At 42.2% G+C, this 26,305-nt stretch overlaps 1 protein-coding gene across 1 annotated transcript; it reads left to right on the top strand.

Annotated features, from left to right (window-relative positions):
• On the top strand, positions 1 to 26,038 carry LOC120930385 (cathepsin E-like). Its single transcript, XM_040341575.1, has 9 exons — positions 1 to 93; positions 3,313 to 3,490; positions 12,296 to 12,413; positions 19,590 to 19,708; positions 20,767 to 20,966; positions 21,813 to 21,935; positions 23,947 to 24,091; positions 25,465 to 25,563; positions 25,642 to 26,038. The coding sequence occupies exons 1-9, from the start codon at positions 38 to 40 to the stop codon at positions 25,852 to 25,854; spliced, it is 1,251 nt and encodes a 416-aa protein (XP_040197509.1). The 5' UTR covers positions 1 to 37; the 3' UTR covers positions 25,855 to 26,038.
• Positions 26,039 to 26,305: the final 267 nt, after the last annotated feature.

The raw sequence follows: 26,305 nt of genomic DNA, 5'->3' as shown, positions 1-26,305 counted from the left end.
ACTGAGGGACAAATGTCTGCATGTCCAGTTAGGAGCAATGAAGCTGATAATTGTACTTACACTTTTTATCCATATAAGCACAGCACTACACAGGTAAGAAAATTCATGTTTTTTTGTCTACGAGATCTGATTTCCCGATTTTTTTTTACAATTCATCATTATTGTTTGTAAAAGACATTCACTTTACAAAACTTTAACACCAAGTCACCCTGTTTTGAGCTATGTACCCGTGACTTTCAAATTTCATTGGACTCTACTGAAAATAACTGTCAAGATTTTAAAAATAGGGATACTTATCCAGGTGTCTTAGCTTTGTGAATTGAGCGTATTGTGGATTTGACTTTGTTTTCCTATGTTGTATTATTACGTGTGTTTGTTATCACATGACATACTTTAGTATCATTGGGTGTATTGTAATTTTGTGTTTCAATAGCATTTGTTTTATACACCGTATTTTGTTACTTTTAGATTTTCTAGATCCTATTCAGATGTATTTTTTTGCTTTGTTCCTGTATTGCTGTAAATGGTAACATTGTAAATGCATTACAGATACAGAGCATGGCTTTTGTGATGATTCCTTTGGAATGTGTTTGAGCTTTAACTCTAATGACCATGTACAAATCAGGCAAGCTTTATTTGTATGTATTAACCTCTTGCCGTGGCCACAACATCCACATGTTCCTCATATGCCGCCATGGTGCACAACTGAGGCGGCACAAATAAGCACTGATAAGCTGCACTGATCATTATCGATATGATATTATTACTACTATAACCCCAATTCCAAAAAGGTTGGGATTCTGTGTAAAATATACACAAAAACAGAATGCAATGATTTGCAAATCTCATAAATGCATTTTTTTTCACTATAGAAAATAGAAAACATGTCAAATGTGTAAACTGAGAAATTGTAGTGGCAGGAACATGTTTCAAAAATTTAAGACTGGGCAACAAAATTCTGACAAAGTAAGTGGTACTAACTAGGAAGTACTGGAAGAACATTGTGCATCTAATTAGGTTAACTGGCAACAGGTCAGTAACATGATTGGGTATAAATAGAGCATCTTAGAGCATCAGAGCGTCTCATGCGTAAAGATGGGTAGAGGTTGACCAATCTGTGAAAAGCTGCGTCTAAAAATTTACGAACTTCATAATAATTTTCCTCAACATAAAATTTCAACGGCTTGAAATATATCATCATATACAGTACATAATTGTAGGAATCTGGAGAAATCTCTGTGGGCAAGGGACAAGGTCAAAACACAATATTGGATGCCTGTGATCTTTGGACTCTCTGATGGCACTACATTAAAACAGGCATGATTCTGTGATGGGCATCACTGCATGGGCTCAGGAATACTTCCAAAAATCTTCTTCTGTGAACACAGTTCACTGTGCCATCCAAAAATGCAAGGTAAAGCTCTAATATTCAAAGAAGTAGCCATATCTGAACATGATAAAGAAACACGGCTGTCTTCTCTGAGCCAAAGGTCATTTAAAATGGTCTGTCGCAAAGTGGAAAACTGTTCTGGTCAGATGAATCTAAATTTGATATTCTGTTTGGCAACTGCGGGCACCGCGTTCTTCAGACTAAAGATGAGAGGGACCTTTCAGCTTATTTTTAGCGCTCAGTTCAAAAGTCTGCATCTCTAATGGTATGGAGTACATTAATGCGTAAGGAATGAACAGGTTGCACATCTGTAAAGGCACCATCAATGCTGAAAGATATATCCAGGTTTTAGAGTAGTAAATGCTCCCATCTAGATGATGTCTTTTTCAGGGAAGGCCTTTATTTTTTAGCATACTGCATCTATGACAAAAGCATGGTTTTGTAGTCGAAGAGTCGGGGTGCTGAACTGGTCTGCCTGCAGTCCAGAACTTTCACCAATTGAAAATATGTGGAGCATCATGAAATTAAAAATACGATGAAGAAGACCCTGGACTGTTGAGCAGTTAGAATCCTATATCGGGAAGAATGGGATAACATTCCTCTCTCAAACTCCAGCAATTGGTCTACTCAGTTCCTGGACATTTACAGTGTTGTTAAAAGAAGAGGGAATGCTACACCATGGTAAACATGGCCACGTCCCAACTTTCTTTGTGACGTATTGCTGTCATCAATTTCAAAATTAGCTTGTTTTATTCTTAAAATGGTACATTAAACATTTGATTTGTTTTCTATTTTCTATCATGAATAAAATATGGGTTTAAGAGATTTGCAAATCATTGCATTCTGTTTTTTTTTTTTGTAGTGCAATGTTTTTTATACCACAAACTTTATTACGTTTTCAATGATAAACATAGGCGTTAACCATACAATTTTAACAGTACACTTAAGAAGACGCCAAATGGGGCTCATACCCCTGCAGGGAAAGGTAATATAGTAAGTGGATAAATCAATGTATAGGGACCATAGTAACCTAATAAATGGTATTAAACACCCCCCCCCCTACTTCTTCGCTGTTACTTCGGTTTCTGATATAGCATTTTTCCAACCATTGGTGTCTTCGGTTGGATGGAATATCTATAGGCTATATATAGGCTAGTACAATGCATAATCTTAACTTGTAGCTCTAATCAAATTAGTGAAATCGAGAAGGGGAATGCCATATCCTATAGAGAAATTGGGAGGCCTTAAAGGGGTTGTAAAGGTATAATTTTTTTTCCTAAATAGCTTCCTTTACCTTAGTGCAGTCCTTCTTCATTTACCTCATCCTTCGATTTTGCTTTTAAATGTCCTTATTTCTTCTGAGAAATCCTCACTTACTGTTCTTCTGTCTGTAACTCCACACAGTAATGCAAGGCTTTCTCCCTGGTGTGGAGTGTCATGCTCGCCGTCTCCCTTGGACTACAGGAGAGTCAGGACACTCTCTACGTTGCAGATACAGAAAGGAGCTGTGTGTTAGTGGGCGTCCTGACTCTCCTGTAGTCCAAGGGAGGGGGCGAGCACGACACTCCATACCAGGGAGAAAGCCTCGCATTACTGTGTGGAGTTAAAGACAGAAGAACAGGAAGTGAAGATTTCTCAGAAGAAATAAGGACATTTAAAAGCAAAATCGAAGGATGAGGTAAGTGACGGAGGACTGCACTAAGGTAAAGGAAGCTATTTAGAAAACAAATTGTACCTTTACAACCCCTTTAAGTAGCATTTGAATTATGGTGTAGGAGCCTATAATATCTAATGTCATAATGAAGGAGATAGGTAGATGAATACGCATTCTGTTTTTATGTAGCTTATACACAGCGTCCCAACTTTATTGGAATTGGGGTTGTAATACTTATATTATTGTTGTTGTTTGCTTTATTTTTCAGGATCCCCCTTGTAAAAGTCCATTCAATCCGGCACCAGCTTCGGCAAAAGAATAAACTAGAGGAATTTTGGTTAAATCACCAACCTCATGTCTTCGCTCAGAAGTATAAGCAGTGCTTTTCCGAACAAGTTTCCTTGACAGTTTGGCCTACATCAGAGTATCTGTTTGATTATATGAATGTAAGTGTGTTCATGATTCAGCATTGGTTTGATAAATGAAATTATTTTGGTTTACCTTTAGGGCACAACATTTATAGGGTTGGACAATGCAAAGCACACATTTCAATTATGGGTGGAGATTGGATGCCTCAGCCGCCCATTAACTTCTTAGATGTTTCATGGAGTCCTTCAGCCGATTCCCCATTGTGGAGTCTCCTCCTTTATGCAGCAGCAGGTGGATGTTCATTCCCCTTGCATTTTCCACATTTCACTATCATTAAGACCCCTTTCACATTGAGGCATTTTTCATGCGGTACAGCACTAAAAATAGCGCTGCTATACCCCAAGAAAAAATCATGCCCTGCAGGCTTTAATGTGAAAGGCAGAAGGCTTTCACACTGAAGCGGTGCGGTAGCAGGACCGCTCCAAAAGTCCTGCTAGCCGCATCTTTGGAGCGGTATAGGAGTGGGGTGTTTACCGCTCCTATACCGCGTTTTCCCATTGAAATCAATGGGAAACCGCGGTAACACCGCAGTAATACCCTTTTTCGGCCGCTAGCGGGGGTTAAAACCTCACCGCTAGCTAACCCGAATATCGTGGTAAATACGACGGTATATCGGCGTTAAAAATAGCGCGGCTATACCATCACCGCACCTCCACTGCCCAATGTGAAAGCAGCCTAACACAAATCCAGCATTGTACTTGGCATAACTTCGAACTCAGTTCAGGACTTCCATATAGTGTGTCAGACAAACAAACAAAAAGTCAGTGATTCCATCTGCGATCATCTGAAATGGTAGATTGCCCCTTTAATGGAGGAAAATAATTGGCTCAGCTACTTTCATTTTAGTGGCTGACCACGTGTTGAGGAAAGGTGGTAGGAGATTGCTGTGTATGCAGAGATCCTCAAGACTAAACCTGCAAACCTAAAAGCAAGTTGCTAGTTCAGGGATGTCAAACTCAATTTCATTGTGGGCCTCATCAGCATTATGATGGCACTCAAAAGGGGTGAGTCCCCCACCCTCCCTTACATCACAGTGCACCCCCCTTTGCTTATGCTGCTGCTAGGAAGAAGATGGATGCATTGCTTGAAAGCAGAAAGTAAAGGGCCTGGATAAGGACCAGAGGAGGGCTGGAGCTCTCCTGCAACTACATGAGAAGTGCGAGGGCCACATGAAATGGCTTGGAGGGCCGGATTCGGGCCGCATTCTTTGTATTTGACACCTGTGTGCTAGGTCTAGGACACTGACTTTGAATAAATATGGAGCCGTTGATGTCAGAATCCCAGACCTGTAAGCTTTTTCTTGTCAGTGACTGACTATGTAATGAAACTAGGAATAAATATGACAGCCCAGGAACAAGTGGCACATTAAAATTATGAAGAAAGCCACAGCAATTCTAGTACCTGAATTTTTATTTGGTAAAAGTACTCAGTCCTAACATGGCACAGTAATAATAATATTATTATTATTATTATTATTATTAATAATAATAATAATAAATGTGGCAATATACTGTACCTATAACTGGATTGTACAATGGTTTCCGCCAAGCTGGCCCAGGTCCTGCATTGCTTTTTCACCAGATGAGACTCCGCCATACTGTGCCTCCATCACTCCCGATGTGAGGCCCACCCTTTACACAGTACTCACATATTCCTGGCTGGAGGCCTGTTTTCGTGAGTAAAGAATGTCCACTTGAGATGCTTTTTCATCTGTTTACTGTGAAACAACTTGTATAGCTCATTGGCATAGTGACATATCTTCCTCTGTACAGTGCATAACTTGCAGAAGTACATCTTATTGCCATCATAAGTTCCTCGATGAGTCCTCCCTTGAGATTTACTGCTGGACCCAAGCCCAGAAAGCTCAGAAAGCTTCCACACCCCATTTTACAGAATAGCAAGATGTAGATCAGGGGGGCATTGACCTCCTCCCTCTTGAGTCCCCCTAACATGGGTGCTCATCTTGAGCATCCTGACATTCAAACCCCATAGGGCCCTCTCTCTCTAGCACAGATCAGACCTACATGTTGTTGGTCGGGGGTGACCTTCTCCCATGCATCCTTTCTAGCTAAGGCCAAACATAAAGCTGTTCATAAAGGGCACAGACTCCATCCACTAACTTTGCCAGAGGAGTGGTATCTCTAAAAAGGACACTGCACCTGCCAACATACAGTACCTTCTATTGTAAATGAGAAAATTGGAAATCACAAAGGGGCTCCAGGACCACACTCTTCTCTTCTGGCAGCACTCAGTCCCACGCCAACATGTTCTGGTGTGACTCCATCGAGAGGCTGCCAGCTGTTCCGGGTTCAGCCAACACGCCTCCCAATGATGCGCTCTAGGCTGCCCCCCTCCTTTACAGAATGAGAGTCTTTGTGTCCTGGAATACAGTACACAATGTCATATCCCAGGAGTCAAAGGGACGACAGTGCACGTCATTCCCCTACGCAAATGGCATGAAGGGGGCGGGGGGCGGGTTGGGCCAGACAATTAACTTTAAAAAAAAGGTGAAGGAAAAAAAATAGTGCTATTCGTACAAAGGACTGGAGAAAGGGCAGATAGGAGGAATAATGTATTTGAGGGCGAAGATCTGTGTTAATATCAGTATGGTCCAATCCTATTGTTCAGCAGAGGGGGGCATCACCTGGAGCCATTCAAAATCTGGTGCACTTATAGATGCTAACAAAAAATATGCTGACAGGAGGAGAGATTATCTCAATACAGCTCTTTTATGGTCAGATCAGGCTGGGGGCACAGAGGTTGACCAAGCTATATTGCTTAAGGCCGGGTTCACACCTGTGGTTTAAACCTCATTCAATTCGCATTACATTATAAAATGCATTGATTTTAATGATGCTGGTTCACATATGTGCGATGCATTAGTACTGTGCATTGCCCAAAAAAGTGTGTTTTCTAGGCATTGCAGTGCGGCTCAGGTGCAAATTCAGGCCCATTATCTTCTATGGGCACGCATCTGATTCGCACATGTGTTGCGTTCTGAACAGGGATCATGAGGGGGAACTCCACGCCAAATTTTAAATAAAAAAACGGCATGGGTTCCCCTCCATGAGCATACCAGGCCCTTAGGTCTGGTATGGATTTTAACGGAAACCCCTACACCCAAGAAACGGCGTGGGGGTCCCCCCAAAATCCATACCAGACCCTTATCCGAGCACGCAGCCTGGCCGGTCAGGAAAGGGGGTGGGGACGAGAAAGCACCGGAGAGCGGGAGGAGAACTGGAGACCGTGGAGAAGGCACCGGAGATCGGGAGAAAAGGCCGGAGAGTCGGAAGAGACCCCCGAAGTCGGAAGAAGACCCCCGGAGTTGGAAAAAGACCCTCGAAGTCGGAAGAAGACCCCCGGAGCTGCCTAATAAATTACTTTAAAAACCTGTGTAGTGTTTTTTTATTGACATTTTTCTTCCACCAGGTGAATGGGTAGGGGTACGATGTACTCATTCACATAGGGTGGGTGGCCGGGATCTGGGGGCCCCCTTATTAAAGGGGGTTCCCGTATTCCGATAAGCCCCCGCACGCAGACCCCGACAACCAACGGCCAGGGTTGTCGGGAAGAGGCCCTGTCCTCATCAACATGGGGACAGGGTGCTTTGGGGTGAGGGCATGTGGCCTGGTATGGTTCAGGAGGGGGGCACTCGCTCGTCCCCACCCCCTTTCCTGACCGGCCAGGCTGCGCGCTCAGATAAGGGTCTGGTATGGATTTTGGGTATGACCCCCATGCCGTTTTTCGGCGTAGGGGTTCCCGTTAAAATCCATACCAGACCTAAGGGCCTGGTATGCTCATGGAGGGGAAACCATGCCATTTTTTATTTAAAATTTGGCGTGGAGTTCCCCCTCATGATAACACCGGCAAGACTTCCCTCCCCTCTCCAAGGTCATCAAAACGCAGTGGAACCGCTAAACAGCTGATTGAGAACTTGGCAAAGAAAACGTAGCTCAAAAACGCAACGCACAAGTGTGAATCGGGCCTTAGTGCAGAAGTGATAAGTCTGGTCACTATCCTGGCTATGCTGTGTGGCAGGGCTGTGTAAATCTCAGGAACTAATAGGCACAAATACAAATCCATAAGCAGGTAAAACAGCTCTCATATGTACTCCACCTATATATTTAGCTGTTTGTCTGGCATTCAAATTCAATATTTTATTGTCTGAGTACAGAATTCTTTGCAATATATTAATATTCACATTATCAAAGACTGGGAATGGCTACTGCGTCCACAGACAAACACAGTTTGATGAAGACAGACTGACAAAGACTGTGCTAGTGTAATTAACTCGAAAAATTATTCTTTTCAGCACAATTATCTATGGGAATGGTTTGAATGTTGACATCTGTTCGTAGAATATGTTTTGTTCCTGTATCACGGACATATTAGCTTCATACTATCCCAATGGTAACATGTATTTCTGTGAGAAAATCTTGCTTTACGTAAGTTTTACAGGCTGAAAGACACAATAAATTATGTCTTTGCTCATTTAAATACATTGTGAAAGACCCGTTTTAAACAGGAATCATTCAACATAAATATGTAGTATTTAAAGCGAATGAGATGCATCATGATGAAAACCAGATTACACAGGAATAAATACTTCTTCTTTCTGCTATGAGTGACTGTAATTTCTCAAGCTTTACTTGATACTCTTCCTTCCATAAAAAACAGGACACTATTTTATCTTAGAGGGGGCGACCTCTATATTTTGCCACTTTAACTGGCTGATCACAGGGGAGCCAGGATCCGGACCCCAGGAATTCAGCCTGCTATCTTGAAGTCAGATCTGTATAGGAGGGGTGGCAGGGTGGCATTTGTTAAACCGAATGGCTGTATTTCCCTCCTGCAGCCGCTGAAAGACAGATTCAATGCATGCAGGAGGAAAATACAGCCAATGGCGAATAGTTCAGGAAAATGCTGCCTCTCCCCTCCTCTCTTTCTGCTGCCTGGGCCCCCCCTGTTTTTTCCTTCCCTCCCCCCGTAGCACTGCCGGATCCCCCCTCTCACACCGATTTTTGCAGTATGTGTCAAAATGGAGAGCGAAGAAAGGAGCCAAGAAATATGTTGTTTACCGGCCCCTTCCTTTTCTGAATGGACAGTGTGAGTGATCTGTACTGATTACTCACTCTGTTTAATAATAACTCTGTTGTTTACTATGGTTCAGTATGTGAATTAACAGAAATCTGCTCAGCACAGAGCACTTCCAATTCATTTAGCTCAGGCTGCAGAGAAAGGAATTGAAAAACCCATATCCTCAATTCCTTTCTTTGTCTTAAAAGTTTAGACCCCTAATATTTCACCAAAATAAAAAAATCAATTTTAAAAAATTCATAAAAAATATCATAAAAATAAAAAACTACTGATACTGTCCTCTGCCCTACTGACAAAATACACTGCCCCACTGACACCATTCATTGCTGTTGTGACTGACACAATCCACTGCCCTACTGACACTGCCCACTGCCCTACTGACACCGTCCAGTGCCCTACTGACAAAATGCACTGCCCTACTGACACCAGCCACTGCTCTAGTGACTGACACTATCCACTGCCTTACTGACGGCAACCTCTGCCCCACTGACCCTCAATTATGCTGTTGCTTCAGCTGACGTGCCGTTACCGGCTCCGGCCATTCACAGCACCGGAACATGCGATACCCAGAAATAACTCCGGGAGCATACTATGCATGCATACAAGCTCATTATGCCTTTGTCTTGCAGGTTTTTTTTATTTATTTATTGTTAGTCATTTTAATAATTGTTCTAGGTAACATTTCATATTGTGAATGTTGTTTCAGCATAGCTCCCAACTGTCCCTGATTTTGAGAGACTGTCCCTCTTTTGGATCAATGTCCCTCTGTCACTCTTTCCTCCTCATTCGTCCCTCATTTTGGTCTGATCTATATAGTTGTATATAAAATGCACTACTTAACTTTCAAAAAGTGTTTCCCAGTGATAAACCTTTCATCCATATTCTAAAATGTATACAAACATGCCAATAAAGACTTTAGTGTAATGGTGATAAATACTATCACAGTAATATTATGGCACCAAAAATGTAACACATTTTGGTGGTGAAAACTTGTGCCTAAATAGCTTTCTTTAGAAAAAAAAATGTTTGAAGCAGCCCTTGGCACAACATTTTAAGTGCTGGTGAGTAACACATAGCTAATTTAATGTCAAGCGTCTGACAAAATCCCTTGTCACCTCGTATATCAATCTGTGTACTTGTTAGGAAGTCCCAGACATCTCAGGACAGCCTGAGTAGCATTGCAAACCTCTGTCTGCTATACCAAACACATTGGAATGTGACACTGACATCTTTCTATAAATACTCAACCGAAGCTATTGTGCAAGAAAATCTATGGGTTTCCTGGAGATTACGCTTGTTGGTAGACAGAATGTAAACTGGAAGATTATTTGGGTGATTAAATTGTACATTTTTTTTTAAATAAAATGACGACTTGTTTGGTTGCTCACTTGTGATGAGCTGATTGTAAAATCTATAGAACATTTCCTTGTGTTTGCTGCTGTTTGATATTTAGGGCTAAAGAAAACCCCCTGTGAATATAAAGTAGAAAGACTAACAAATACACTTGACTACATTTTGAAATGCACCATAGGATGCACTAGCAAAGGGAAATTTAATAGTTTTGGGAAAGTATAAAAATTCTTTACATTAATGTTTTCTATCATTTTTTTTATGGTTTATAAAAAGACCTTTGATTTACAAATAAACTTTTAATGCAGAATACACCATTGACTCATAGATCATAAAGCATTATGGATTTTCTAAAGAAAAAGCACAGCAGAAAATGTTTGAATGTTTCTCTCTAATTGAAATGTTGGTTGAAGCTGAATATAAACCACAGAAAAGAGGGAAGAAAGATTGTGCCACTTTTTTGACCAAATCCATCTAATACCAGGTTTCTTTAGGCATAACAGATATGGAATGACAAGCAAATATATGAAAAAGATGCTAGAACTCCCCCTGCTGGTTACATATGAAACACCAACATTACTATACAATTTCTCTATTTATCTGACTAAAACATATAGGCCTGGATTCACAAAGCACTTACGCCGACGTATCTACAGATACGCCACGTAAGTGTAAGTATGCGCCGTCGTATCTATGCGCCGTGCCCATAAACTGAGATACACCTGCAAATAGGCTTCATCCGACCGACGTAACTTTCCTACGCCGTTGTATCGTGGGCGCATATTTACGCTGGGCGCATTTGCAGCTCCCATTGATTTTTTATGCACATATACAAATGAGGGAGATACGCCGATTCACGAACATAGTTGCGCCCGGCGCATAATATACGCGGTTTCCGTAAGTCGTACGTCCGGCGTAAAGTTATTCCCCATATAGGAGGCGCAACTCATGCAAAGGTATGGACCAGGGAACACAAGCCGTTGTATCCTTTGTCGTTTACGTTGTACGTGAATATGGCTAGGCGTAGGTTACGTTCACGTCGTAGCAGGGATTCGATGTATCTTAGGCAGTTGTTTTGACGTGATTCTGAGCACGCGCACTGGGATGCGGCCACGGGACGGTGCATGCGCCGTTCATTTTCAGTACTTCTATGACGCTTGGACCATCATTTGCATGGGGTCACGCCCCATTAGCATGGCTCACGCCCACTTCCACCTATGCTGGCTTACGCCGAGGAAACCCAGTGTATCTTTAACAGCGAGTGGGAGCGAGTGCTTTGTGAATCCAGTGCTTGCCTCTGTGCGCTGCGCCGGCGTGGCGTAAAAGAGATACGTTACGGCGGCATTAAATATGCACCGATGTATGTGAATCCGGGCCATATTTTTTAACTACCCCCCCCCCCGCCCCCTTCATTGTAGTTAAAAGGCAACTTGGGCAGACAGGCATTCTGAAAAGACATTTATAAATGCCTGGCATGTGCCCAATGGCTCTTCTCTAAATGTATTTCTATCAATCCTCCAGACTGCAGCAAAGAAAGTCTGCAATTCAAGGTGGAGGGTTTGACATTTTTTAAGTATTACTGACCACCAATAATTTCAGATTGATAAGGGAGGATTTAAAGTGCCAAACCAGTAGTTAATGAATACCACCAAAAGGAACCTCTGTCTAAAAAAAAAGTAATATTTAGTATTACAGTGTTGCATGACGGAGTAATTATCAGTCAAACTATCACAGCACTGAAAAAGAAGGGGGTGTAAAATGCAGTTACTGAAGTAGTTACATTTTTTTTATTTTTATTTTATAATTTTTTTTAGCTCTGATCACAATAAATAAGATGACATAAGAGAAAAAGAAAATATACGCAAAACCACAATCCTCTACCACCAAAAAGAATCCCTGTCTGAAAAAAATAATAATTTTTAGCTGGGTACAGTGTTGCATGACGGAGTAATTATCAGTCAAACTATCACATCACTGAAAAGAAAAACAATACCTGTAACATGCAGTTAATTGGTTAAGTTAACAGTTAAGTGGTTACATTGTTTTATTATTATTATTGTATTCATTTTTTTTAGTCCTGATCACAATAAATAAGATGACATAAGAAAAAAATATCTAAATAAATATATACAAAACCACAAAACAATACCCTTAATAATGCAATACATTAAATAAAATACATCAAAATAAATACTGAATGTTTTAAAATCAATCTATATATAAATATTTCTCTAAACATTTGAAAATATCAAGCTAGCAGAAATTGTATCAGTACTGATAAAAGTGCTCAGTCTTTTTTTATGATAGGAGTAGTTATATTTGCTATACATAAAGAGATGATGTAATACAATAATGCAGTTGATTTCTCATTCCAGGCTCAGTATTATGGAACAATCAGCATTGGAACTCCCCCTCAAAACTTTAGTGTGGTCTTTGACACAGGGTCTTCCAATTTGTGGGTCCCGTCCTCTTACTGTATCAGTGAAGCATGCAGTAAGTCTTCCATTATCTTCTTTACTGTACTTTTGCACTTCTTAGTTTCTTTCTGCTCCAACCTTTAAAACCTTCTTTAAAGCCCAACGTAGGGGACAACAAAAAAATGCCACCTCCCCACACTGCAGGGGTTAAATTTATGTCTAGGGGGTTGCAAAAGAGGAGAGCGCCAGATCCTGCTGGAGTGGAGAGTAAATAACAGAGCCTCTTTTGCAACCTAACAAACATTTAACCATTGCAGTATGAGGGATGAGAAGGGGCCCATCACAAGGGATTTTTTTTTGTTAGCTGTGCCCGTGGTTGGGCTTTAAGAGAAACAGCACCCATTAAAGGTAGTAGAAAATGCTGCATTTTTCATTTACTGGACTGTACTGGAATGCACCGCAATGCATCAAAGATGCACCAGCCCCCAGTACAGTGGAAAAAAAAAAAAAAGGAAAAAAAAAGCACCGGAAATGCATGAAAGAATTAAAAAAAATACACTGGAATGCATCAAAAACTTGTTCAAAACGTGCATGCAGAAATGCATCTGGAATGGACCTGGAGTGCATTTTTATGGTGTAAACTGGCTGTCAATGAGTGGTCCCCTTAGGCTCTGTTCACATCTATGCGGGTGGTTGCAGGTGCAGGAATTGCATATGGTTACGGTTGCGGGACTACAACCACCCACAGTAAAAATGCGCTACTGTTTTACAAAAGTGCGGGGATGCCATTAATTCATTCTGAATGGCACCCCTACGCATCAAAAAATGCAGCGCAGTGCAGGATCCGCAGGGAAATTTTTCTGCAGCCGCGTTAAAAAAAAAAAGTGCATGCACCTTTTTTTTTGCCAGAAACACAGACACAGCAGCCCATTCAAACGAATGGATTGCCGTACCCGCGCAAACGCGGCCTGAAAAAAATTATCATAGATGTGAACCATGCCTAATAGATTGTCTTGAAATTATTTTGAAATGTTTTAGCTAAAAAAGAAGTTGTGTCATTTTTAGCTGAACAAACCAATCAATCATTGTTATTATTATTATTATTATTATTATTATTATTATTATTATTATTATTAAGATTTATATAGTGCCAACAGTTTGACCAGCTTTTTACAAAATAGCTACAATAGCTACAATACAATTACTCAGATCATCAAACAAGTTTTATTATCACACAAAGATAACCCGAGTAAATACAAAATGCAGTTTTTAAATAATGGTTTAATTTATTAAGGCAAAAAAGCTGTCCAAACCTGCCTGGCTTTATGTGAAAAAAGAATTGCCCCCTAAACATAATAACTGGCTGTGCCACCCTTGGCAGCAAAAACTCCAATCAAGTGTTTGCGATAATTGGCAATTTCACATCGCTGTGGAGCAATTTTGGCCTCAATTGGATTTAAGTCTGGGCTTTGACTAGGCCTCTCCAAAACCTACATTTTGCTTTGTTTGAACCATTTGGAGGTGGACTTGCTGTTGTGTTTCGGATCATTGTCCTGCTGCATAACCCAAGTGCACTTGAGCTTGAGGTCACGAACTGATGGCCGGACATTCTCCTTTAAGATTTTCTGGTAGAGCTCAGAATTCACGGTTCCATCAATTATGGTAAGTTGTCCAGGTCCTGAAGCTGCAGAGTAGGCCCAGACCATCACACTACCTCCACCATGTGTGACTGTTGGTATGATGTTCTTGTTAGGGAATTCTGTATTAGTTTTATGCCAGATGTAACGGGATGCACACTTTCCAAAAAGTTTTTGTCTCATCAGGCCACAGAATATTTGCCTAAATGTCTTGGGGATAATCAAGATGTTTTTTTGGTAAATGTGAGATGAGCCTTTGTGTTCTTTTTGGTCAGCAGGGGCTTTGGCCTTGGAAATTGATGCCATTTTTGCCCAGTCTCTTTCTTATTGATGAATCATGAACAGTGATCTTACCTGAGGCAAGTGAGGCCTTCAGTTCTTTTAGATGTTGTTCTGGGTTCTTTTATGACCTCCTGGATGAGTCGTCGTCATGCTCTTGGAGTCATTTTTGTAGGCTGACCACTCCTGGGAAGGTTCACAACTGTTCCAAGTTATCTCCATTTGTGGATAATGGCTCTCCTCGTGGTTCACTGGAGTTCCAAAGCCTTAGAAATGTCTTTGAAATCCCTCCTAGACCCATACATGTACATTACTTTGTTTCTAATCTGTTCTTGATTTTTTTTTTTTAGATTGTGGCATGATGTCAATGCAATGCTAGGGACACCTCAGATGCAAGTTGAGAATGCAGTGTGATCATTCCACCATTCTCCTGCTCTTCAGGATTGAGTCTGAAAGAGTGACTCCTCCCCAGGGCTAGAACTGAGCTCCAGTAGTAATCGGCGTGCGGATCCTAGCAGTAGGACGTACGGCTCCTGGAGCCAGACAGGCAGGGTTTCCACCTCCAGCTCAGCCTGATCCTCCTCCCTGTCACTGCTGTCTGCTCTCCCCGGTCTCTGCTTGTCAGATCTTCGCCGCAGACTTACCACCTGGCTTCCCCCGGCTTACCCCGACGTCCCCTGGCTCCCTCCTTCTTTCCCTCCATAGGAAGCCTACAGGTAAGCCCTTGCTCTCGGGGCCATCTACTGGGATCGCCGGTGGCCGTCCTTTTCAGGACAAGCCGCCGCAGCAACCCATATAGTTCGGCTCTCCCCTTCTCCTCACCCCCTTTTCTACACCCCCACTTTTCCATCAAGGCATCCCCCCAACAACTGCCCGCCTCAACCGCCGGCCGCTTTTCAGCGTCTCTCCGGACATCCGCGCCGGCCTGTGAAGAACCGCGGCAGCCGCGATCTAGGAAAGACCGTGGCTTCACTTGAGGCCTAGCGGCGCGTCGCCTCCCACACCCTGCAATCTTCCACCAACTGCTCAGTATCTCCCCTCCACCCCCCCTACCCCTAAAGGATACCTGCAATGACCGGGATTGTACAGCAGAACCAAATCCATTAAAAGTTAGCCCCAAGCCTGGACCCTGCTGCCGGTGCAGCGGCCATCTTGGTACACCCAGCAACAAGGAGAACCCCTCACTCCCCCCCCATCCCTCTTAATTCAATCTGCACTTGATCCAGGGCTCTGCCCGATCGCCTGTCAAGGGGTCAGGAAGGAATTTTTTCCCTGGCCACAGCATATTGGCACAGCTGGGCCAGGGTTTTTTGCCTTCCTCTGGACCAAGCCAGGAGGGAGGATTAAGTTAATCTTCCCTCAATCACCCAAAACCCCCCCTCCCCCCCCCCCTAGGGTTGGCGACCATGGTTAATCGGCAATATTCTGCTAAAACCATATGGGGTCTGAGGCGTTTTGCCGCAATACTACCAGCCATCACCAAAAAAGCCCTAAGAATTGATCGATTATTGAGGATCGATCGACGATCGATTCTTAAGAATCTCAGCCATTTACCCGAAGCCTAAGCACATATTATGTGCTTTAATCAACACAAGATCGGCAGTAAAACACCGACTAGAAATCCATGATTTCATTCTACAACACGATTTAGACTGCCTCTTTATTACAGAGAGCTGGCTCACAGCCGACTGTAACACCATTCTCGGAGAACTGGTGCCAGAAAATTATCGTATCATAACCGAAAACAGAATAGGGCAAAGAGGAGGAGGCCTGGCGGTGATCCATAAGAATCACCTGGCGATCACTAAACCAGTCCTTCAAAATCCTCTTCCATTCATGGAAACCCTTACTCTGCAACTGCAAACAAATCCCCAGGAGACCGTCCGTATTCTACTCTGCTACAGACCACCCGGGCCAAAATCGCAGTTTCCGCCATCATTGACGGAGTTCATCTCCACTTACACCCTGAACAGCAAACACCTGTTGCTGCTCGGGGATTTCAACCTTTGGGCCAACTCCTCACAAGACCCCGTTGCCGACGCCTGCATTGACCACCTGGAAGGATTAGGGCTACAGCAATTAGTATGTGGACCCACACATACTTCAGGTCACACGCTTGATCTTATTTTCAGACAAAATCTGAAAATAAACATTTTGGAAAATGAACCGTTGCCATGGACAGATCACCATGCAATTAGATTCACAATTTCCAAAATCTCCCCCTTAACAAAAACATCAAAACCAGTGACAACACACTGGACCAGATGTCAGAAGAAGCTCCATTCGGAACTCTTCAAAACCATATTAAGTGAAAAAGTAAAAATAATTCAACCTCATCAAACTGCCTTAGAAACACTGGATGCCATTAACACAGCCCTATTACAGTCAGCCGACTTAATAGCGCCAAAACGGAAAACCTGCATCCGGAAAAACACGTCAAGCTGGTTTAATAACCAGCTGTCGTTATTGAAGCAAGAGCGCAGAAGGGCGGAAGCCGCCTGGAAAAGAAGCTCTTCAGAAGAAAACCTCATCATCTACAAGGCCACAACAAGAAAATACCACAAAGAAATTTTCAAAGCCAAGAAAAACTATTTCTCAAAGGCAATCAACAGCGCCCTAAATCGCCCCCGCGAACTCTTCAAGATGGTCACTCAGACCATGAATCCCGTCTGTCTGGAAGCCCCCAATTCGGACACCCAAGAGTTTTGCGATGAATTGTCGGATTACTTCATTAATAAAATTGAGGGAATCCGAGAAAGCATTCAGCAGAACAATACCCCCCTCACCCCCCCTGCAATTACCCATACAACATCCACCAAAACTCACCACAATCTGAAAAGTTCACCCTAGAACCCATCTCCATCAAGGCCACAAAAAATATCATCGGTACTCTGCGAAACAGCACAGCGCCAAATGACATAATTCCCACTAAACTGCTGAAGGAATGCGCCGACATCCTGGCACCTCCTATCACGCAGCTTATAAACCACTCTTTCAAGGAAGGCATAGTGCCCTCCCAGTTGAAAGAGGGCATAGTCCAACCCATCTTGAAGAAACCCACCCTAGACCCCAAGGACCCACTTCATCGCCGTCCCATAACAGGCCTAAACATTCTCTCCAAGGTCATGGAGAAAGTAGTGGTACAACAGCTGCAACAGCATCTAGATACCCATAATCTACTTGATCCATTTCAATCGGGTTTCCGCCCCGGACACGGTACAGAAACAGCATTGCTCAAAATATGGGACGACGCTCTAGAGGTCGCAGATGAAGGAGAATCTTGTCTCCTGGTTCTGCTGGACCTAAGCGCTGCCTTTGACACCGTAGACCACAAACTATTACTGACTCGGCTAGCGGACGTAGCCAAAGTCGCAGAAGGTGATTTATCTTGGTTCTCCTCTTTTTTGGAAAACCGATCACAAACAGTGAAATTGGGACCTTTCACTTCCAAGAAACGCACGTTATTGCACGGAGTCCCTCAAGGATCGCCTCTATCGCCAGTGCTGTTTAACATCTATCTTTGTCCTCTTTTTAAAATCATTAGCAGACAAAAACTGCTTTATCACTCATATGCAGATGACACGCAACTGTATTTCCGCATTTGCAACAAAAAGGATCACCATCTCAATCTAGAGACATGCCTCTCTTTGATAGAGAACTGGATGACAAAGAGTTATCTTAAACTCAATGGAGCGAAAACAGAACTTCTCCTGTTTCACGCCAAGCGTATGAATCAACCTGCAACAACTTGTTTGCCCCCGCCCATTCTGGGCAAAATCATCACCCCTAGCGCCAAAGTCAAAAGTCTCGGGGTCATCTTCGACTCCTACATGACAATGGACGCACAAATAGGGTCAGTGGTCAGCGGATCTCACCATCTGCTGCGCCTACTACGCAAACTCACTCCTTTTATTCCAAAAGAAGACACAGCGACCGTGGTGGGAGCAATTGTAAACTCCAGATTGGATTGAGCAAACGCCCTCTACCTCGGTCTCCCAAAGTACCAAATTGCTTGTCTGCAAGTCGTTCAAAATACGGCCGCCAGACTAGTGACTGGGAAAAAACCCTGGGAATCAATCTCACCTTCACTGAGAGCCCTTCACTGGTTGCCAGTAAAAGACAGAATTGCTTTTAAAGCACTCTGTCTAACGCATAGATGTATCCATGGGAAGGCCCCGCAATATCTATGCGAAAAAATAAAAGCTCATAATCCCAATCGCGTTCTGCGATCCACCAACCAAAACCTGCTCCAAATCCCAAAAGCCAATTACAAGTCCAAAGGAGAAAGAAGATTCGCTGTCCAAGGTCCCAGACAATGGAACGCTTTACCAACCAGCATTCGGTTGGAGGAAAACCACTTAGCATTCAGGAGAAAGATCAAAACTCATCTCTTCTGATACCAAAAGAGACAGGAACAACAAGCGCCCAGAGGCGATTTAGTTTGCATGTGCCGCGCTATATAAGTTCTTCATTCATTCATTCATTCATTCATGTGTGGCTTTTTGTGATATGTTATGCCTTGTACACACGATCGTAATTTCCGATGGGATAAAATCCGATGGAATTTTCCGTCGAAATTCCGTTCAAGCTGTCTTGCATACACACTGTCAGACCAAATTCAGACTGTCCAAAACGCGATGACGTAAAACACTACGAGTTGAGAAAAATGAAGTTCAATGCTTCAGAGCATGCGTCGACTTGATACTGAGCATGAATGTTTTTTTCTCCGTCGGAGTTCCACACAGACGATCTGAATTTCCATCGGAAACAAATAAAACATGTTCTACTTCTAAACTCCGATGAAAAAAAATCCGATGGGCCCACACACGGTCGGAATATCCGATGAAAAAATTCCATCTGACTTTTTTCATCTGAAATTCCGATTGTGTGTACAATGCATTAGCGTGCTTTACTTTGTCAGACAGCTTCTGTTTATGTGATTTATTGATTCAACAGGTCTGGCAGTAATCAGGCCTGGGTGTGGCAAGTGAAATTTATCTCAGCTTTCCAAAAAAATGTGGTTAATCACAGTTCATTCATGATTCAGCATGTGAGGGGGCAATTACTTTTTAACATAGGGCAAGGCAGGTTTGAACAGCCTTTTTCCCTTAATAAATGAAATAATAATTTAAAAACTGCATCTTGGATTTACTCAGGTTATCTTTGTGTAATATTTAAATTTGATGATCTGAATCATTTAGGTGTGAGAAATATGCCAAAAAATTTTTAAAACAGGAAGGGGGCAAATACTTTTTCACAGCGCTGTATTCCTTGTGTTATATGGCACTAACACATTACACAGTAAAAGTTAAATAAAGTGACTTGTTTATTTCTAGCTGTACATACAACTTTCAAGTCCTTCCTGTCTAAATCCTATGAACATAATGGAAGGACATTTAGTATTCACTATGGCACTGGACAACTTGTTGCTATGATGGGAAAAGACACACTGCAGGTAAGAGGCTTTGTCATAAGAAAGATAAGATGTGTATATGAACCCTGATGCCGCGTACACATGACCATTTTTCGGCTTGTAAAAAACAACGTTTTTAGCCTCTATATATATAAAAATTAAAAATATTAAAAATATATGTATATTTTTTTAGTGATTACATAATCTTTGTTCTCAGCTGCATAAGGGACTTTGAGAGCTAGGGGTGGAGAAACAGCACTACACTGATCTCTTCCCAGTGAATGACTGTGCAGGCTGGTATGCAAGCACAATTCTTGCCCATTGGAGGACAGGCACGCTGTTCTCCAAGCAAAGTCAGAAAACTGATCATGTTTAGATGAATGTGTCTTTATTAAAAAGTAAATTTAACTAACACGCAAAAATGCATATTTTGCACAATGGTACTTAAAATTTACAACATTGTTACAAATTTAAAATACAAGGCTAAGGAATTAAATATATAATTAACTAGTAAAATAAAATAAAAAAACATTATTTTGAACAGATCAGTCATTTCTTTCTTCTGATATGCACCATAAACTATTCCAAGCATGTCAGCTCAAACTGTTTGATTGTGTAACAGTATGAAGCTAATGCAGAAACCTCACACTTGAATTAAATTACCCATAGCAATGAAGAATTTCTAGGATTCATTAATATATAAAACTGGTTGTCAGAAACTAATCTGGTCTAGTTTTTGTAAATCTGCCCTATAGTATTTTCCCATTACATTCTTCCTTCCTAATCAGTGTACTATATTTTACGTGATGCTGCTAAAAGGTTATGGCTATTGATATTATTATATTTTAAAGAATATCATAGTATTTCCAGTTATGTATGCAAGAATATTTACATCATATTTATATAATTTGATAACAACATTAACCATGGCCTAACCATGGAATTAAAAGGAAAACTGTCAAACAGCAGAATTGTGGTAGAGATGGTAAACTTATTAGTATTACACAATGCATGGCACGAGGTTACCTTCAAAATGTGTTGTTCCTAGGTTCTCAGTTCAGGTGAAAAGTCAAAGATCTTCTTTTTTTCTCCTCATACAGATCAGCAATATGACCATAGTGGGGCAGGACTTTGGCGAATCAATCAATGAACCTGGAAAAACATTTGTTTTGGCAAAGTTTGATGGGGTGTTGGGCCTTGGATATCCTGCACTTGCTGCTGGAAATGCAAAGCCGGTATTTGACCGGATGATGGAGCTGCAGCAAGTGGACAAGTCAATATTTTCTTTTCATTTAAATAAGTTAGTTGCCATTTAAAACATGTAAAACTTTTGGAGATGATAGAGATACTGGACCAGATTCTCAAAAGAGATACGATGGCGTATCTCCAGATACGCCATCGTATCTCTGAGTCTGGGCGGTCGTATCTATGCGCCTGATTCTTAGAATCAGTTACGCATAGATTTCTATTAGATCCGACCGGCGTAAGTCTGTTACACCGTCGGATCTTAACTGCATATTTACGCTGGCCGCTAGGGGCGTGTACGCTGATTTACGCCTAGAAATATGTAAATCAGCTCGATACGCGAATTCACGAACGTATGCCCGGCCGACGCAGTACAGATACGCCGTTTACGTTAGGCTCTTCCCAGCGTAAAGTTACCCCTGCTATATGGTGGAGTACATGTGGCGTACCAATGTTAAGTATGGACGTCGTTCCCGCGTCGAATTTTTTATATTTTACGTCGTTTGCGTAAGTCGTCCGTGAATAGGGCTGGACGTCATTTACGTTCACGTCAAAACCAATACGTCCTTGCGGCGTACTTTAGAGAAATGCACACTGGGATATTCCACGGACGGCGCATGCGCCGTTCGTGAAAAACGTCAATCACGTCGGGTCACAAGTTATTTACATAAAACACGCCCCCCTGTTCCAAATTTGAATTAGGCAGGCTTACGCCGGCCTATTTACGCTACGCCGCCGCAACTTACGGAGCAAGTGCTTTGAGAATACAGCACTTGCCCGTCTAAGTTGCGGAGGCGTAACATAAATAGGATACGTTACGCCCGCACAACAATACGCCGATCTGCGAGAATCTGGCCCACTATATGTGTTTGTTTGTTTATTCTATCTTTATTTATTTCAGAGATGATGATTTTCAGTATGGGGGAGAGCTGATATTGGGGGGAATAGATGACACCCTTTACAAAGGTCCAATTCATTGGATTAACATCACAAAAAAAGGTTACTGGCAAATAAAGCTTGAAAAGTAAGTATTTTACCACTACTGGAAATGTTGAGGGAGGGGGCGCTAGGCCTACTAAATGGTGAACATATATAATAAATAAACAAAATATTATCTTAAATTGTTATAGTCCATATATGAAGCAATATATATAGTCCAATCATGTGCTAATTTCGGAATAGAAAAGTGATCAAAAAAGTCCCTTTTAAAAGAAAGCTCTCGTGAAGAAAGGTCTGTATCTTGAGTAAGCAGTGAAGCCTCCACCAGATAAATAACATTCACCCGACGTGAATAAATAGATTGGCTCCTTACCAATTTGAGTGGACCCTTTAACTAAAAAGAGGTCAAATCAGCTTTGTTACACAAGGTAACCATGGTATGTGCAGATAAAGAAGTCCCAATCAGCGATGATAGGCCTGGTGTCAGATCTCACATCCCATTGAAAAAATGGAAAAGAAAGGCCGCAATAGTATATTACCGTTTATTAAAAGCAATAAAATAACAGGACAGCCAAGTGGCTCCTTACTTGATCAAGTGCCAACGTCCCGGCACTGAGGCTACTGCGCGTGGTATCGAAATGCAGAGAGCGGGTCTCTGTGTGTCTCCGTTTGTGGCGTGCGTTCCAACTCCACCAACAGGACCCGGAAGTAGCGTCACGCCTCTTTTTAGTTAAAGGGTCCACTCAAATTGGTAAGGAGCCAATCTATTTATTCACGTCGGGTGAATGTTATTTATCTGGTGGAGGCTTCACTGTTTACTCAAGATACAAACCTTTCTTCACGAGAGCTTTCTTTTAAAAAGGACTTTTTTGATCACTTTTCTATTCCGAAATTAGCACATGATTGGACTATATATATTGCTTCATATATGGACTATAACAATTTAAGATAATATTTTATTTATTTATTATATACCGTATGTTCACCATTTAGTAGGCCTAGCGCCCCCTCCCTCACCATTTCCATACATCTTTCAGTCACCTGAATTTGGGGAGCTGCTCATTTAGTTTTTATTTAATTCATAGTTTTCACATTTACTGGTTCCACTTTTAGGAGTTCCAGCCGTGGCGCACTTTTTCGAACTACTGGTTTATGCACTCTAAATTAAGAGTGTATGACTGGGATCAAGGTTATACAGTGGAAGTCAAGATCGGGGCAAATTTGCTATAGCTAAAAGCCAAGTGGTTTGATGTGCCAAATTAAAACCCTAATAATATCCTAAAATAATACAAAATAATACTGGGATTATTGATGCATTTATTATTTTACATTTTTTTGTAATTATTACAATTATTTATGTCTGCAGTACTTGATTAAAGTGTATAAAAAACAAAATGTAGTATTTGGCAGCTTACCAGACCTTACATGTGGTGGTCCATCCTTTAGGCGCACCTGGGCGCTGCCCCCTCTCTCCAGCCAACTCCCTATATGCAGTTGATAGCTTCATGCAAAGCATGAATCTATCCACATCTTCGGCTGGAAGAACCGTTGCTTATGGTTGGACTACAAGCCGCAATCCCAACCCTGCGCTCTTACTTCTGGATAGGCCCTCACACAGCCTGGCAGCCAGATGCCCAATCTCTGGCCTAGCAGCCCGGGGCGTACAATAAACGTCAACCCAGACAGCCGTCCAGGTGGCACAGAACAAGGATCACCTGACCTCACCCAAATATATAGGTTCTCCCAGCAGGCCAAGAGATTCAAGAAAACCCCTGCCTATTGGCTGAGATACCCCATACCCTAATAACCTGACATTGGGTTGCCCTTCTCGTATCTAGTACCACCAAGTACACGTCCACCTAGCGGTAGAAGAGAAAAGTGCAACAAGGCCAAACATAGGGAGAAATCAATGGATCTCTAGCAATTGACCAGGGTAACTTCTCCTGGTAAGTAAATTTGTGAGGAGCTTCCTGACTAAACCCCAGGGTGCTACATACAATTAATGTTTGACCAAATGTAAAAAAAAATATGGGGAGATTATTTTTTTAGACTTACATGATTTGTTATGTGACTTACCATTTTTGTTTGTCATTCAGCATAAAAGTTAATGGAAAAGTACAATTTTGCCCTAATGGTTGTGAGGCTATTGTTGATTCTGGAACCTCCCTCATTACTGGGCCGAGTGTTGACGTAAAGAAGTTGCAGAAAATAATCGGAGGTACACCCATGTTATTTAATGAGGTAATATTTTTTCACTTCCCTTTGATATTTGTTGTAAGGCTATGATGTTCTGCACCCACTAGAGCAGTGGTTCTCAACCTTTCTAGTCCCGTGACCCCTTGATAAAATTTCCCAAGTTGTGGGGACCCCTAACAGTAAAATCATTTTCGTAGCGTGGGTTGGTTGTCAGCACCCAAGGCAAGACAAGTAATTTGCGCTCCCTGAGTCCCTTCCACTCGTACGGCATTAAACCCCTTATGGTACATTTTAGGATGTACCACTCTTTCTTCTCCTTTCTTTCCCTTTTATCTCTCTTTATGTTAATTTCTTGTTATTTTCCCCCATCCCTCTCTCTAGCCATCTTTCCTGTTATTACTCCTTTTTTTTTTTGTGTTCCTCCCCCACTCACTGTGTCTCTGGCTTCACTGTTTCTCCGACTTTGTGGTGTCTCGTAGCAGTGACACCTATGCCGTAATTAGGAGATAGGGTCTCCTCCAGCCCCTCCCACTTCACATTCCTCACCAGTCAGCTGACCTCTAATCTCTGCCCCCCAGCCATGCCGTGAACTGAGTGGGCGGCCATGGGCTCCAGGAGCAGCCCTGCTAGGCAGCCGCGAAAAGAGTGGGAGAGCAGAGCAGGCTTCAGGAACAGCCCAGGATTCGGTGACCCCTGGCAAATCGTCATTCGACCCCCAGGTTGAGAACCACTGCACTAGAGCATCATAAGAAAATGAAGTATAGTTTCCTAGAACAAGAGTGCTTAGATGCATCAGACACTGCCTGTACTGGCTGCCACAAAAGAATACGGGCATGAATATTGCATATTATGAAATCGTTTATATCTGGGCCACTGTGCAGAAACCCCCGTTTCAGAGTCATTAGTGCGAGGTAAAGCATGTTTATTTCATCATACTGTAATAAGGTACTGTCTTTGGGGCCTGCAGTCTAGCAACTATGTTCCTGAAGTAATTACAGTAGTCACTTCCAGGGCCGATCCACCCTATAGGCTCACTATGCAAGCCGCTTAGGGCCCCGCAAAGCTGCGGAGGGCCCCCCAAATTACTAGCCCCTCGCCTCGCCCCGCTTCTCAACTTGCTGGCTGCATGGGAGAAGAGGTAAGAAGTCAGCCCCCCCCCGCTTCTCACTTTAACGAAAGATGTAATTTCCGACAGCAGAACACCCCCTCCCCCCGCTTCCCAACTTTGATCTTTAATGTTACATGTCACTGTCGGCAGCGCCCCCCCCCCTACTTCTCAACTTTAATGTGACATGTCATTTTGCTTAGGGCCCCAGGTAGACTCAGGATCGGCACTGGTCACTTCCACAACATAAGTTATATTTAGCTATATTTTTTGACCTTGAGAAAAAGGTATTATTTTTACTTCCATTTTGCAGTACTCGGTAGGCTGCAAGGATTGGTCTAGTCTTCCAAGCGTGACCTTCACCATAGAACAGAGAGACTACACTATAACTCCTGAGCAGTATGTGATTAAGGTAAGCATACAGTATGCATATTATGCAGTCTGTGCTGCGAGTGTAGATAACATACTTACATGTTGTACTTTATCATAGGAGCAAACAGAAAAATCTGTAATGTGCCTGACTGGGTTTCAACCCATGGATTTCTCTACTAACTCTGGAACTCTCTGGATCTTGGGAGATATTTTTATGTCCAAGTTTTACAGTGTGTTTGACCGTGAGAATGACAGAATTGGACTAGCAAAAGCCAGGAAAAAAAAGCACACGCAGCAGGACACAAAAACATTGGTATCAACCCTTGTTTGAATGTGCCGTCTACATGTCCTCTGCATCTTCTCAAATAGAAAAGAAAGCATTCTACATTTCTGGATTCCTTGAATAACACTGTTTTATGGAGAGGGGAATCTTACTGTCAATATACACAATTACCGACCACTTTATTGGGTACACCTTGCTAGTACTGGGTTGGACCCTCCTTTGACTTCAGAACTGCCTTAAAGGTGTTGTAAAGGTTTTTTTTTTTCTAAATAGGTTCCTTTAAGCTAGTGCATTGTTGGTTCGCTTACCTTTTCCTTCGATTTCCCTTCTAAATGTTTTATTTCTTTGTCTGAATTTCTCATTTAGAAGGGAAATCGAATGAAAAGGAAAAAGTAAGTGAACCAACAATGCACTAGCTTAAAGGAACCTATTTAGAAAATAAAAAACAAACCTATACAACCCCTTTAATACTTCATGGTAGAGATTTTGGTCCATATTG

Source organism: Rana temporaria, chromosome 3 (genome assembly GCF_905171775.1).
Source record: "Rana temporaria chromosome 3, aRanTem1.1, whole genome shotgun sequence".
Taxonomy (NCBI): Eukaryota; Metazoa; Chordata; class Amphibia; order Anura; family Ranidae; genus Rana; species Rana temporaria.
The sequence above is the reverse complement of the archived record's forward strand: the minus strand, read 5'-3'. Positions and strand labels throughout refer to the sequence as shown.